This window comes from Opisthocomus hoazin, chromosome 4 (assembly GCF_030867145.1).
Source record: "Opisthocomus hoazin isolate bOpiHoa1 chromosome 4, bOpiHoa1.hap1, whole genome shotgun sequence".
Lineage (NCBI taxonomy): Eukaryota > Metazoa > Chordata > Aves > Opisthocomiformes > Opisthocomidae > Opisthocomus > Opisthocomus hoazin.
The window spans coordinates 70,846,818-70,861,816 of record NC_134417.1 but is presented as its reverse complement, the minus strand read 5'-3'; the positions used below and the strand labels follow the sequence as shown (position 1 = coordinate 70,861,816).

The following is a 14,999-nucleotide window of genomic DNA, read 5'->3' as shown; positions in this document are numbered from 1 at the left end:
AAAGGTAATTATTTGTTAAAATTTGTAAATTTTTTACAGAAATTTTAAGTTAATTTCATTTTCATCAAAGCATTTTCATAGAGAGGAAAAATTTTCTGAGAACCTCGTATTCTATTTATATTGTTTATTAAACATTTGGTTTCTCTTCCATTAGTTCTAATGTTACAGCGTTCTGAAAATCACTACAGGCTAAATGCATTACTAAGAAAAATAGAAATATGTGATCAGGTCCTAAAATGTCAGCCAAAAGTAGACTTTTCTGCATGCTAATGATTTATTTTGTTCATATGTGTTTTTGGCCACTATGACTAATGAAAACAGCTCTCCTCCTTCCTGCAAGATAAATAAATGTGGTTGGAGGATGTTTAAATATGAAAAGCCAAATAAACAGATACTTGAAATACTCATTTTAAAAAAAGGTTTATAGTTGCATGTTCCAGGGTTTACAATTTCATTTTCAGGCAGGTTTAGAAAAGAGTGATTAAGCATACAGCTTTTCTTAGCTTGTAATAAGATAGAGATTGTGGGGAAAGCTGTTATAAAGATAGAGGATTCCTTAAGGGTGTTTTCAGATCTGTTACATACATCATCATCTCATTTTCTGAAGTGTGGGATTTGGTAGTGCAGCCATTCTCACTCTCCCGAGGGAATGTACTTGTGAAAACTTAGCTTTGCTTTCGAGGTCACCGTACCTGCTGTCAGGAGTGTCAATAAAGCATCTGTAAGGGAAGGACTGATACGAATCAATTAAAACCTCAGCCTTCCTTCTGAATCAACCTAAAACTTTTCAGGTAAAACCCATTTGTATATATAAACCTATACATTTTTTTACAGACTCATTTAATCATTTTTTCTATGAGATCTTTCTTTCTTTCTATGCCCCAGACAACTACATTATTTCTGTGGTTATCCCATAAGACTTTGCTCATTCCCTTCAGTGGCTTCCAGTCAGCTTTTAGCCTTTTTTTGTGACATTCTTCTGGCAGACTTTAACAGATTATATAGTTTTGACTTGCATTGCTTGGCTTTTGTCTTCAACTCTGTGTATGAGCCAGAATCAGGAACACAGCAGGCACATTTCATGGACAACAAGTTTCAAATAGAGCAACTAATGAATCTCAGTAAATGATCTGGCTGCTATAATGTAAATACCAATAAGAAAATCAGGAGAGTTAGAAGAGGTGAAAGATTTAGGAACAGAAATAAAGACTTCAGGAACAGAGGACGGAAGAAACCCATGCTGAAATCACAAAATGACTGATAAATACAAAGCACATATTTCAAAGGATTGATAAGTACCTGGACATTTTAAGAGTTCTTCAGACTAGATATTGTTGAAAATTATTACTTTTATTTTCATTACTACAGGTAGGTGGTTGTATTCATTGCTGGTGCAAAAAGAATCTCCCTCTTGGTTTATAGTTCTCGTGATGACTCTTGGGGTATCTCATGTAAATTAGATTAAATTACTGATTTCAGACCACTTAACTGCTTTATTTCGCTAATTTATAGCCTTTGAAAGTGATTGTATACATTTTTTAAGTGTAGGTATGACTTCCCTTTATTTTGTACACAGAACTGTACAAATGTGAAGTGTATCCTTATTTCCTGCACTGTGGGACAACTGGAAAGAGGGAAGAGTGCAGCGCTAAAAATCAGGTCCAGGCTATGGGCCCAAACATTCCTGGAGGTAATGCACACAAAAATCTCTTTTTATACACAGAGACCCCTGCATCTTTTATTTGACCAGATATTGAAGAACACAAATGATGAAATTAAATGGGCCAAATGCAGTTCCTTTTTCTTATCACTTTCTTTGAAGATAACGCCTCCCTGGTGTTCAAGTCACATGCATGCTGCTTACTTTTATTTTTCTCACTGTCACTCCCTCTCAAATTCATGTCCTGAATTTTCTTGCCTGAAAATTCCCAGATAATTTTTAAACACCTTTCCTGATTTTGTTTCTGCTTTTCTGGACTGGCCCAAATCTCTTAGGTCTCTGTGATTTGCTCTGCATTCATAACATCTTTCCCAATGAAAGGTTTTTCTTGGAGCCAAACAGTAGATGGTGTAGACTGTGTCCAGCTTAAAAAATTCATTGTTATTCATTCTTCATTAATCCAGGGAAGAGTAATGTGTATCAACCTCATATGACATACAACACTTACGTAGTGAAAATCTGTGACTTGCTACTAAAAAGAAGGGGCAGCGCAGACCATGGAAAAAATTAACTTCTCTTTGCAGATTCTTGCATTTGCAATCTCATCAGCTCTCAGAATTGTACTTGCACTGCATAAGGCAGAGGGATTGCACTGTGAGCTGTTACCTCGCAACTGGCCATGTGTCTGTAGTACTATGTGGTTGTCATATCTTTAACACCGGGCAGTACATTGAAAATTTATAATTCAGTTTGCTGTTGCTAGGAAATAACTGCAGATCCTATCTTGATCAAACTGACTGATTATCACCTTCCTTCTTTGAGGAATTTAGAATTCCCTAGTCTTTCTACCTGCAATACAAGAACCTTCCTGTGTTCCCCATACCTGTGGGAGAACAATGATTTATCCCCACAGTACCTCTTACCCTCACAAGAGAAGAGTTGAGGTTCTTCAGCTTACAACAGGAGCTTTAAATTAAGCTCCTCACACCTTTTAAGTTAATTTCTTCCTTTCCTCAAATGTGAAAGTAGATAAAAGAAATTCTTCCTCACTTAACTTGCTTTCCTGGAGAAATGAGAGAGCAGATGGGCCAGAATTTACAGAAAGCTGAATGCCAGCTCAATAGCTAACCATCATGGCTCCAAATCCATAACGGGTGCATACTTTGGAGGCCATGGGTCCCTCTTGCTGTACTGGACTATGGCAGCGGTTATCAAAAGGATGACTTGAAAGGTCTTTTCTACCTATCTGCCAGGACTTAAGGTCACACATGCTGTTTCTTCTGCAACAGCTATTAGCACCATTGTGAAGAGAGCATAGAACTATGCGGCCTTGCTTGAGAGAAGGTGATTTCTGCCTAGCTCAGTAACAAAGGACATCCTTTCACATACTAGGTGAATTAATTCCTGATTTGTCAGCACATTTTCTTTCTATTAACAAACAATCCTGAGAAATTCTCATATCCTCTCTTCAGTTCCCTTAACACAAATACAATGCTTTTAAGAGGAGGCATATTTAACAAATGTGTTTGAAAGGCTAGACTGGAGGTGCTTCACTTAGGTTTGCTAAATGAGTCATCTGCTAGCGGGGAAAAAAGAGCAGGCCCAAAAGCTTGTCAGCTTAGATGTCTCTCTGTCCTTCCAAATCTGGGTAACTGGGGTGGACATCTGGCGTAAGCTTTTGCAAAGATCTTACAAAATTTTCCACACAGAAAATATCAGTATGTAAATATCTCCGCACTCATAGGAGAAACATACATATTGCAAAACATGATGGGAATTTGATTCCAATTTTTTCTAATTCCAATAAGAGACTGTTCAGCCTTTGCACACTGATTAGGCCCTGCTAAGTTCAGTTAAGAACTTAACTGTACTAGTTCACTGTTCCTAACACAAAGAGACAGGCTGAGAGGCAGATACTATCCTTGGCTGGAACAACCTGTGATAATTTTGACCACTGCAGTGTCCAAGCAATATCACAGTGAACCTTCCCCATATTCTTCACCAAGCAAAAGATTAGCTTGCTTAGGTAGCTGCCTTACTGGGAACTGACACATTCTGGATCCAATCAAGTCTTTCTGTTCGTTGTTCTGCTGGTGAACTCTAAGTAACTCTGTAAGGGCCAAAAACTAGGTCTCGTGAAAAAACAAACACATAAAGGAAACCCCTTGCACAGATCCTTAGATGCCAATTTTGTAGGCTATTTACAGCTATTTCAGTGAGAATTAGCCTCATAAAAGTTTTCCTAAGAAGTCCGGTTTAGTATGTAACAAGAAATAACTGTAAGAGATTAAAGCGAAACGAATTTAATGAGAAACAGAGAGTGTTTCTCTGAGTTTTTGGTTGTGTCAGAGGATATGTGACAGTTGGAACAAACTAGCTATAGAGGACATGAAATCTCCTTTTAAGCCTAGTTAGCCTGACTTAGGTTCAGAAGAAGGATAAGTGCATGAAATTCAGTGGCGTGTCTAATGCAGGAGCAGTGGGACTCATCTCATCTAATTTTAGTCATCTGAAAGTTAGATGCCAAAGCTGGTTCCTAACTCTGTAGCCAGTGGCAAGACAGAGGGGTGTCTTCAGAGGATGCTTTATCCAGCTGCTTTGAAACACCCTTCCCTGCCTTCCTTCTGCTCTGGATGGTGGAGAAGGGTCACAGCTGTGCCCTGGGACACAGGTGTGTGCAAACACACCAGGCAATGCCAGTGCTGCAGTAGCTCCTTGCTCCTTAATAAATCCCACTTGCTACTCCTGTACCTCCCTTCACTCAGTGAGCTCAAGGCAGAGATGGAACCTTACACCAGCCTGTGGGCAGGGGCAAGGATAAGCCATTCTGTAGGCTCCCTGGGTGCAGAGACCTCATGGCAAACACTCCTACAGGTACATCCTTTGCTTTGCTTACTCCACTGTCCTTACACACCCTTGCTATCAAACAAGGCTTTTTATCGGCTGTGATGATTTTGCCTTTTATCTGTATCCTTAGGAAGCATTTCTATTTCCTTCGGACCGTAACTTACAAGCCTTGTAAAGGCTCAGAAAACTCCACTTAAAGCAACCAGACTTTTTTCCAAGTATAAAAAGGTAGTCCCCAGAGAACTGTTACATCCTCTCATTTTTGTCTAAGAAGATGCCAGAATAACATGACCCCTGCTTCACATGCAAACATATATTGAGAAAAGAGAGAGAGCAAATAGTGTAATGGGATCTGGTTGCCTTCCTCCTACTTGCCTCAAAACTGTTCCCCTTTTTACGCCCCCTTTTAAAATTAGCAGTTATACAGCCATCAACATAAAAGATGGTAGAGCATAATTAGTTTCCTAAAAGGGGCATAATCTGCTCTTAGTAAGCTTGTAAACTTCTAGTTCCTAAGGTTATTTCAGAAGTAAATTAAAGTATACCTAAATAACAATTGCTCTTAGCTAGGCTGAAATCTACAGATTCAAACTGAGGATTAAAGTACAGTCAAAATAATCACAATGTGGTGGTTCTGAACCAGGAGGGACTGTTCAAGGGCCAGACTGAACCTCCCAGTCATGGTTTTGTAAAGAAACTTAGACAAAAAGTTGCTGTCTCTACAGCAACATCCCAAACTCTTCTGCACATGAATTAAAGTGCAAAATTTTCATATACCAAAGAAAGCAGGATAATGGTGACATACAACATTCCTCAACTGTGTTGTAATCTAAATGAAGATATGATGATCTGCAGAAGAAAATGTTTGTGCTCATTAAAGCTGAGAACACACTGTCATTATGCATTTTCTTCTCATAGGTATGCTAGTGCAAACCTGATAAGAATTTGGTTGAAAGTGATTGATTAATGCAGGGTTGAAATAATTCATGTTTCTCATTGAAGTTATATATGGATCAGCCTGTATATTTTGTTGCCACAAAAGATCAGTCATGGGTTGAGTGACTCCTTCCTCTTCCACTTAGTTTAACTGACAACAGCTGACCCCTTTGCCTCTTGACAGTTGTAATCTGTCACCTTAAAACCCAAACTCCCATAACAAATAACAGTTAAATGACGTGCAATGATTAGACATGTTTGAGTAAATAAAGCAGCCCAAATTTCCCAACCAGCTAACAAAGATAGAGACAGACATCGTGCAAAGGCCAGGAAGAATCACAGACTTTTTTGGATTAACTTCAAAGCCTGGCTGTAAATATGAACCCTCTAGTAAAGCTGACTTTTGGATTCAGATTTGCTGATTGAGCAAATAATAGCCTGATTCATGCAAAATAGAAACAACCTTACATGGTTATGTTATGTTGTGTTCTCTTAAGGCTCTATTATGGCCCTGTTTGTCTAATCATGGTATTTCTGAGTCATCAGAGGGAGATCCAAGGGGATATTGCCCAGCATTCTTTGAACGCTGGTGGGTACTTTTTAATACAAGACTCAGGAGCTGGCTAGTAAAATATCTGTTTTGAAAATGTATTTCTGAATGATGAATCTGTACCATCTTTCTGATTTGCCACATCCTTCCAGGCTCCAAGCTCTTTGGACACTTATAGCACTGTGGGAAGTGGAACTTGGCTCATTCTTGACTATTATTTCACCCTGTATTGAAAGTTCCTTCCAATGATAAAAATTTCCTTCTGGGAAAGCTTGGGGAGGCAGTAATGTAAAGAAACCACATAGGTGTGCGAGGTTCCCAAGAGGTTTGAAGTTTATTTTATTTTCTTTTAATTCTGTTGAATATAAATGCATTTTTTCTCTCTTGACTTTTAGACAGTTCCAGATACTTGAATTTGGCACCCCTGGCTGCATGAACTTTAATAGCTAGGATGGAGAAAAATCTAGTTTTAGTCTGAGAAAGCTGAAAAGCAACAGAAACATGGCAGACACAGTGTAATCGGGTGCTCCCTTAGTACACAAAGCCATGTTTTGCCTCCTCTGTTAAATACTTGTTATTTCAGTGTTTCTGAACATGCACTGCTCCTGTTTCCTTTTTGATGCCTAAATATGGAAATATATGTTTGACATAATAAAGGTGATGAGTGCTGCGACACTCACATCTTAAGTGCCTGGCCCCAGACTGGAATCCAAAACCTGAAATTAAATACCTAGTCTCCCTATACAGCATACAGAGACAATGAGATCCCTCAGACAAATTGATTTGTGCTGACCATCAGAGTGGTACATGAGGGCTATCACTTAAGGGAGGATAAGCACCCGAATCACGATTAAACAGAAATATTTCCAGCCTCTCAGAAGGCAGAATCCAAACATTACTCAGGAGGTACCCACAGCATTAGTTGAAAGACTTAAGGAGGACTTTGTTTGTTCAATATTCAGTGGCAGAAGTTAGAGCTGGCAGTCTAGTGATTAGAGAATTCATGACTGGAAGATGTGAATTCAGTTCCCTCCTCAGCTTGAGAAACCCCACATCCCTGCTTTATAGAATGATGGTGTTCACTTCTGCATATCTACAAGGACATAAAAAGAAGTGAAGAGGTCTGGAAGGGTACAGAAAATGAGAAAGAGCCTGATGTAATACCTTGTTATTTTGGGCCATCAGCTAGAAGTCCTTCCAGACCTCTGATCTCCCTTTGCCTTCGTTACCTAGCACCTGGAGCTATCATCACAGTTAGAGTGCATGCTCTGATTGTACTTCTTTGATGAGAAATTTTGTTGGGAATCTCCATGTTTTACTACTGGTGAACTCAGAGACTCATTTTAGTGTGGCAGAAATCCTCTAGGCCAGGCAGTGCTTTTGGGACTAGGATTCAGTTTAGCTGTACAAAGGCCGTTGGAGGCAGAATCATAAAATCATATTCATAGAATCATAGAAGAGTTTGGGTTGGAAAGGCGCTTGAAAGGTCACCTAGTCAAGTCCCCCTGCAATGAGCAGGGATGTCTTAACTAGAGCAGGTTGCTCAGAGCCCCGTCTAACCTGGCCTTGAATGTTTCCAGGGATGGGGCATCTACCACCTCTCTGGGCAACCTGTTCCAGGGTTCCACCATCTTCATTGTAAAAAATTTCTTCCTTATATCTAGTCTAAATCTACCCTCCCTTAGTTTAAAACCATTACCCCCTGTTCTATTGCAACAGGCCCTGCTAAAAAGTCTGTCCCCATCTTTCCTATAGGCCCCCTTTAAGTACTGAAAGGCCGCAATAAGGTCTCCCCAGAGACTGCTCTTCTCCAGGCTGAACAGCCCCAACTCTCTCGGCCTGTCCTCACAGGAGAGGTGTTCTAGCCCTCTGATCGTCTTTGTGGCCCTCCTCCGGACCTGCTCCAACAGGTCCATGTCCTCCTTGTGCTGGGGGCTCCAGAGCTGGACGTAGGACTCCAGGTGGGGTCTCACCAGAGAATGCAGATAACCAGTGCATTGGGACCACACAGACTGTCCTCTGTGCAGCATGTGTGTGTTTGCAGAGGCTTGGAAGTCAAAACAGAGATGAACTGGTGGACGTGGTCCAAAACAGGTGAGAGATCTAGCTCTTATATAAGCTCCTTTATTGAATCACTTTTCTCCCTCTCCTCTTTACTATGGGAGCAATTATTGCATTTGTAAGTGGGATATGACCCCAAGGAACAATAGGTTCTATTCTCAGCATAGAACCTCTTTGTATGCCCAGTGGAAAACGTCTCAGTCAAGGCAAGCTTACTTAGTGTTTTCAAGGCATGGATCTGCAGCCAGATTAAATTCCATATCTGCGGATGGAAGTAGGGAAGCACAGAAAAATTAGTAAGAGATCTTGGTCTCTCACTAATTGCCATATGTAAGCCATATATGGAAGTTTAAGTATTTTATTTTAATTCAGACTCAGAATTAAAAGCCATAAATTTGATGTGCTGCCCTTCAAGCCACATACAATAACAAAAAGAGGAAGTTGTCAAAGAAATTTGCCTTTACGTCAAACAACTGTTGTTATTTGAAAAAACAAAATAAGTAAAAAAACAAAACCGTGTGTGGCCAAAAATACTGTATTATACTGGATTTTTTTTTTTGTGTGGAATGAAGGCTAGAAAGAAAAAGACCTTGCCACTGGGGTGAATTAGCGGGAGATTTTTCGGGTGTGGGCTAGTTTTGTTTTCATGCATTGTTATTTAAAATAGTGCCAAAATGTTAACAAGAGTAGAACATGAGACTCTTGCTAGATGTGCTAAACTATAGGTAACATAAGGTTTATGAAGAAATAAACATCTTAAATTGATAACCATTAATATCTGTATATTAAAGTGTTCTGAAATCACAACAAAATATCTGCCTCTATCATAATTTAAAATAGTCTGTTTAAAGGAATGTAAAAGATATAATATGTGAAGTGTAAGAAGTTAGAGATGAGGATGTGTTGATTTTCAGATGAGTTGTATTGTCTTTGGTCACAGATACACTTGGGTGGACATACCCTCCGGTTACAAACAGCACAAGTACTTTTTGACCATGCACAGAGTCTTACATAGATTTCTTTAACAAATTAACACAAGAGCAAATAGTTGTACAACCTCTACTCTCAGCATTTATGTAAGCTACTCTATTTGTTGGCAGTAGTTCAGGTTTTTGGAGGTATGATTCAAAGAAAGCAAGCTAATGAATTCCCAAAGCATATATTTAAAAGGTAACACCATACTGCTTACCCTCTTGTCTCTAAAATGTGCCAGACTCCAGCAGACACGAAGGGAAGCAAGTTTTAATCAAGCAGGGCCAATATTGTTACAACAGCACTGAATGCTATATGCAACAGATGTAAGTTCTGGGAGGGAAATTCCACCGGAGCATGCAGCTTGCAGTAGAGAAAGTACATGGCCTTCAGTTAGGGTGACTTCACTGGACTACATCTAACCTGAAAAAAAAGTATTTAATAGAAATTGAACAATGCTCCATAGAGGCAGTGGAACAAAGTTGTTCTGGGAAGTCTCTCCAGTAGTTAAACTCTTCAAACCTGCAGAAGAACAATGACCTGTCAGATTTCTTTAAGCTGCTAAACGTTTTGTTCCTTCTACCCTCAGTCTTGCTCCCTGTGGGCCAGATTTGTCCCTGCATTTTTGTCTGCTCTCTAAGAGGCCTCTATATGCCTTAAAGACACTTTGGGGAGACTTCAGGTCTTTGCCTGAGCTTCCTGTAGAAACCCCCAGTATTCTACTGGAGCTTGGAGAACTCTCCTTCAAATTGTCCAAGATTTTCCAGCACTTCCCACATTATTTCTGTTTGTCTCAATTGTATTAAAGGAAACACTGTACTGACTATTTATTGGGAAGACTTTCCTTCATTTCTAAATGCTTCTGTGTCTCGCAGCTGTTAAAGAAAACAAAGGTTTCAGTTCAAAAATCTTTATGTGAAACAAAACTGTGTAGAGAGAGAGAAGCCTTAATAAATACACCAGCAGGGCTCTGCCACCCAAGCAACACAGGGGATGACCATGTTTTGCCTACTTACCAGAATACTGGCAAACTACTGTCTTAGTGAAGCGCACAAGAGCAGTCTGCTTGTTCTACTACGGCAGCAACCTCAAAAGGCTGATGTAGCTAGGGCTGGGCTCCCTGCTGTTGGTCATTACGCACATTACGCACATTCACAAATTCCAAATTCCTTCTTCCGCTTCCTCTGAGCTATAGTGAAGTTCTCAGCTTGAATTGCAAACCACGGGTCCTACTGCTTCCAGTAAACACTGAATATTTAAACATATGCTATTTAAAAAATTATATGGTAAAGTAGTGCTGTTTCTCACAAATTACTTCAGAATTATAAACAAGGCTATAGGAGAGACAGCTGCCTGTATCTCCAAGGTGTTGGTACAAGTAAAAATCCTGTTTGCAACTGGTGCTGACCACATTCATTATTTTAAAGCCATTTGCCACAAACATGCTATTCTGTGAATGCAAGAAAATACTCTCTAGTCCTTTACATTCTCCCTTCCTGTAAAGCAAAGTGCAGCATTTCCAGGAGCCTAATGAAGGGTCAAGGAGAGTTGATAGCTGTGGGCACAACCCAAGGTTATTAACCCCAGCCAAGCATTAAGCCACAGAAGTACCCTGCCCTGATGTTCTTTTTGCTGATATAAGCTGAAAATGAAATAAGGCATGTATAGTGGGTGAAAGGATTTATTTTTCCATGACTGCTATGTTTCCTTTATATGATGTTTCAAGAGAGTTAATGCCTTTACTGTACCTTAGCCAATCAGGCTGTGTGTCTAATGTCTAGTTCTGTAATAATGTAACCCTGTCCTCTCCATTACAGGTTACTTTTATAAATCATATAAATCATATCCAGAATCCTGCTTAATGTGAATTGCTTAGAATTGAAAACATAAGGCTTTTTTCAGGCTTTTTTCTGAATGCAAATCATTGCACAACTACAGAATCATGCTGGGACCTTGTGTGAGAAGTCTAGTGCTGTAGAATAAAAGATGAAGAATGGCTTGAGTCTGAAAATGGAAAATAATTAGCGTGATAAGGAAAAAATATTTGCTGAGGACCATCTCATAGGTGTTTAGCACCATGGAAGTGTATAAAAAAATACTTATTTGCTAAGTCTAGTATTAAAACAGTCTAATTTTTCATTTCAAACACCATTAATAGAAAAGGTAGTTCCATTTCATTAGATGCCATCTATGTTAAGGAGCCAATTTGACTATTCCTATGTACTCACATGAGGTGGTTTTCTTCATATTGCTCATTTCTAATAGAAGCCCCAAGGAGAGGTTAAATGTTCTGATAACAAACATTCGGCTGCTCTCAATATTTTAAAAGAACAAAATTATGGCATAGCCAGATGAGTTCCAGAAGGCAATAAATGTGCTGGCTTTATGTCACCAGTAAACACAAATATCTGAAGAGAAAACTTTGTTTAAAGAGAAGACAGAATGGACAAGGCAAATACCAGAACTACAACCCTGGACCTCAGGAGAGCAGGCTTCAGCCTTTTCAGGGATCTGCTTGGAAGAACTCCATGATCCTGGACAAAAGAGGAGTCCTGGACAACTGTTTGATTCTCCAGGATCACCTTCTTTAATCTCAAGATCAGTCCATCCCGACATGCAGGAGGTCAAGCAAAGGGGGCAGGAGGCCTGCAGAGATGAACAAGGAGCTCCTGGTAAAATTCAGACACAGAAAGGAAACATAAAAGAGGTAGAAGCAGGGTCAGTTGACCTAGGGCAGGGACTGGGTGGGGAATACAGAGACGCTGTCCAAGCATGCAGGGACAGAGTTAGAAAAGTAAAAGCCCACCAGGAGCTGAGCCTAGCAAGTGACTTAAAGGGCATCAAGGAAGCTTCTATAACTGTATCAGCAGCAAAAGGAAGGCTAGGGAAAATACGGGTCTTCTGCTGAATGGGACATGGAAAAGTCTGAGTTACTCAATGCCTCCTTCAGTTTGGTCTTTACTGGTAAAATCTGCATACAATAATCCAAGGCTTCTGCAACCGGAGAGAAAACCTGCAGCAATGAACATTTACCTTCAGTGGAGGAATGTCAGATGAGGGAAACATTTAAACAAATTGAACATACAAAAATCTAAGGGACCTGACAGCATACACCTGCAAGTGCTGAGAGCCTGAGCTGACCAAGGTCAATGAGAGACCACTCTCAATTGTCTGTGAAAGGTCATGATGATGGGGCAAAGTTCCTGAGGACTGGAAGAAAGCAAAGGTCACATCTATCTTCAAGAAGGAGGGTCTAGAGAACTACAGGCCAGTCAGCCTCATTTCAGTCCCTGAGAAGGTGATGGAGGAAAAAATCTGGAAGCCATTTGCAAACATCTGAAGGACAAGAAGGTGATTTGGAGTTGTCAGTGTGGATTTATGAAGGTGAAATCATGCTTGACCAACCTGATAGCCTTCTGAGATGAGATAAATGAGGTTCATCTTGGTGGATGAGGGGAGAGAAGTCACTGGTTTTTTGACTTTGGCAAAGTTCTTGACACTGTCAAAATGAATGAAGATAGGTTGACAGAGAGGTGGATTCAAATCAGACTGAACTGCCAGGCTTAAAGTGTTGTGATCAGCACCTTGAAGTCCAGCTGGAGATCTGTCACTAATGGTGCACCCCAGGGATCAATACCAGGGCCAATACTGTTTAACATCATTAATGACTTGGATAATGGGACAGAGTACACTCTCAGCAAGTTTGCAGATAACAGAAAAGTCAGAGGAGTGGTTGATGCACCAGATGGTTGTACTGCACTTCAGAGGGACCTTGACAGGCTGGAGAAGTGGGTTGGCAGCAATTTCATGAAGTATTATGAAGGGAAATGCAAAGTAGTGTACCACAGGAGGAATAATTCTATGCACCAGTACGGGCTGGGGGCCAACCAGCTGGTATACAGTGTTCTAGCAAAGGATCCTGGTGGACACTGAGCTGAACGTGAGCCCTCTGTGGGTGCTGTTGCAGCAAGGAAAGCCAACAACCTCTTGGGCTGCATTAGGAAAAGCATTGCCAGCAGATCAAGGGAGGTGACTCTTCCCCTCTACTCAGCACTGGTGAGACAGATCTGGAGTGCTGTGTCCAGTCCTGGTCTTCCTGGGACAAGTGAGGCACGGACATACTGGAGCAAGTCCAACCAAGGGCTTCAATGATGATTAAGAGCTCTGAGCATCAGATATACCAGGAGAGGCTGAGAGAGCTGGGACTGTTCAGTCTGGAGAAGAGAAGGCTCAGGCAGGATCTTACCAGTGTGTATAAATGTCTGATAGGAGCGAGTAAAGAAGACAGAGTCAGGCTCTTAGTGATATGCAGTAACAGGACAAGAGGAGAGAAGCACAAATTAAAATACAGGAAATTCCATTTAAACGTAAGAACAAACTTTTTACTAGTGAGCGTAGTCAAACACTGGAAGAGATTGCTCCTAGAGTTTGTTGAGTCTCCGTCTTGGAGATACTCAAAACCCAGCTGGACATGGCCCTGAGCATACTGCTCTTGTTGACCCTGCTCTGAGCATGTGGTTGGAGTAGACGATCTCCAGAGGTGCCTTCCAACCTCAGCGGTTCTGTGAAAATTGTAGTTGGGCCATGGTCATCCAACTACATCCATACTGGCTCCCAGGTTTAGGTTATGCTTATTTCAGGTCATGTTCACAAACCAACCTTTCTCTGTCAGTGAAGGAAAGAAATAGTAGGCCAAATTATCATATGCGTACCTCAATCTTTGCTCCACAAAGCAGCTGAAAGGGGAGAAGCATTTCTTAGAGAGGGCTTATGCCTTTGATGCACAAGGACATTCCAGAAAAAAACGCCACCTAGCAGGGAGGAAAAGATGTTGAGTAATTACATAGGAACCAAGTCTTATCCATGGGACAGAACTCCTAAATGTGCCAGAAGCAGAAGGAAGGAGAAAGAGTTTTGCAGAAGGGGAGTTAGGAAGTGACAGTGACTTTCCAGATACACTGGACTGTAAACAGCTGGTGCCAAAATTAAAGATTGCTTTGCTTACAAGGCTCTGTCTTTCCGTAAATGAGTAGCCAAATACTGTGTTGAATTCTGGTCATCGTATTTCAGAAAGGGTTGAGACAGGTAGCAAAAATTATTAAGGCCTTCACAAATATTCTCATACAAAAGATTAAAATTGTTTACCTCAGGGAGCCTAATGTAAAGGGATATAATAATGGTCGTAACTCCTGGCCTTCTGGATTCCGGTGGACATAGTAGCACTTAAGTATCTAATGTTTTTCAGAGCATATCAAAGCACCTTCAAAAGAGATCCATACCATTACCGCAGCTTTCCATGGGATGGGATATACAAGATAAGTTGCATGTAGTGTCACCCAAAAAATCAGTTGCAGAGACAGAACTAGACACAGGTTTGCTGACTTCCAGAACAACATGATAACCACTCAGCCATCCTTTCTTGGGGTGAAAACAAGGAAAAAGAGGACGCAGTTCGAGTGCAGGATCTTCTGTCTGTAACAAAATAATCATTGAAATTTAAATATGTCAAATTCAAAGTGATGCCAAGAGCTCAACAGAATTCAAAATATGCGTGTGGAAAATATTTGTATCTATTGTAGTAACTGTTGCAACCATTAAGATTCTTTTAAGTGACGTGCACTTTCACATGTTGGGGCTTACGCCCGTTCATAACAGATTTAGGCAGGATTTTTCCAGTGGACATACCAGCACTTAACTATCATTTCAAGGCAGTTTGCACAGAGTGGGAGATTTTTGTCAAGGTCAGAACAGCACAATGAGACACACATTTGGTCAGGTGTAGCGTGTCAGTGCCTACCTGGCTTCCAAATGAGGTGAAAGCACCAAGTAGAAGTCACAGCATGAGCCATACGATGTAACAGTTTTTAGTCATTCTGAACCAGGGCTTCAAAATGAGGTGAAAGCACTAAGTAAAAGTCACAGCATGAGCCATATGATGTAATGGTTTTTAGTCATTCTGAACCAGAGCAGGTA

At 40.6% G+C, this 14,999-nt stretch overlaps 1 protein-coding gene across 2 annotated transcripts in view; it reads left to right on the top strand.

Moving 5' to 3' along the window:
• ITGA8 (integrin subunit alpha 8) overlaps nt 1-14,999 on the top strand; it is a 120,151-nt gene that overhangs the window by 89,167 nt on the left and 15,985 nt on the right. Inside the window, exon 27 of one of the 2 annotated variants that reach the window (XM_075419430.1) lies at nt 1,577-1,690. The exons of the other annotated variant lie outside the window; for it this stretch is intronic. Within the exon in view, the coding sequence (XP_075275545.1) occupies nt 1,577-1,690 (114 nt within the window). The remainder of the gene's footprint in view (nt 1-1,576; nt 1,691-14,999) is intronic. 2 annotated transcript variants of the gene reach the window in all.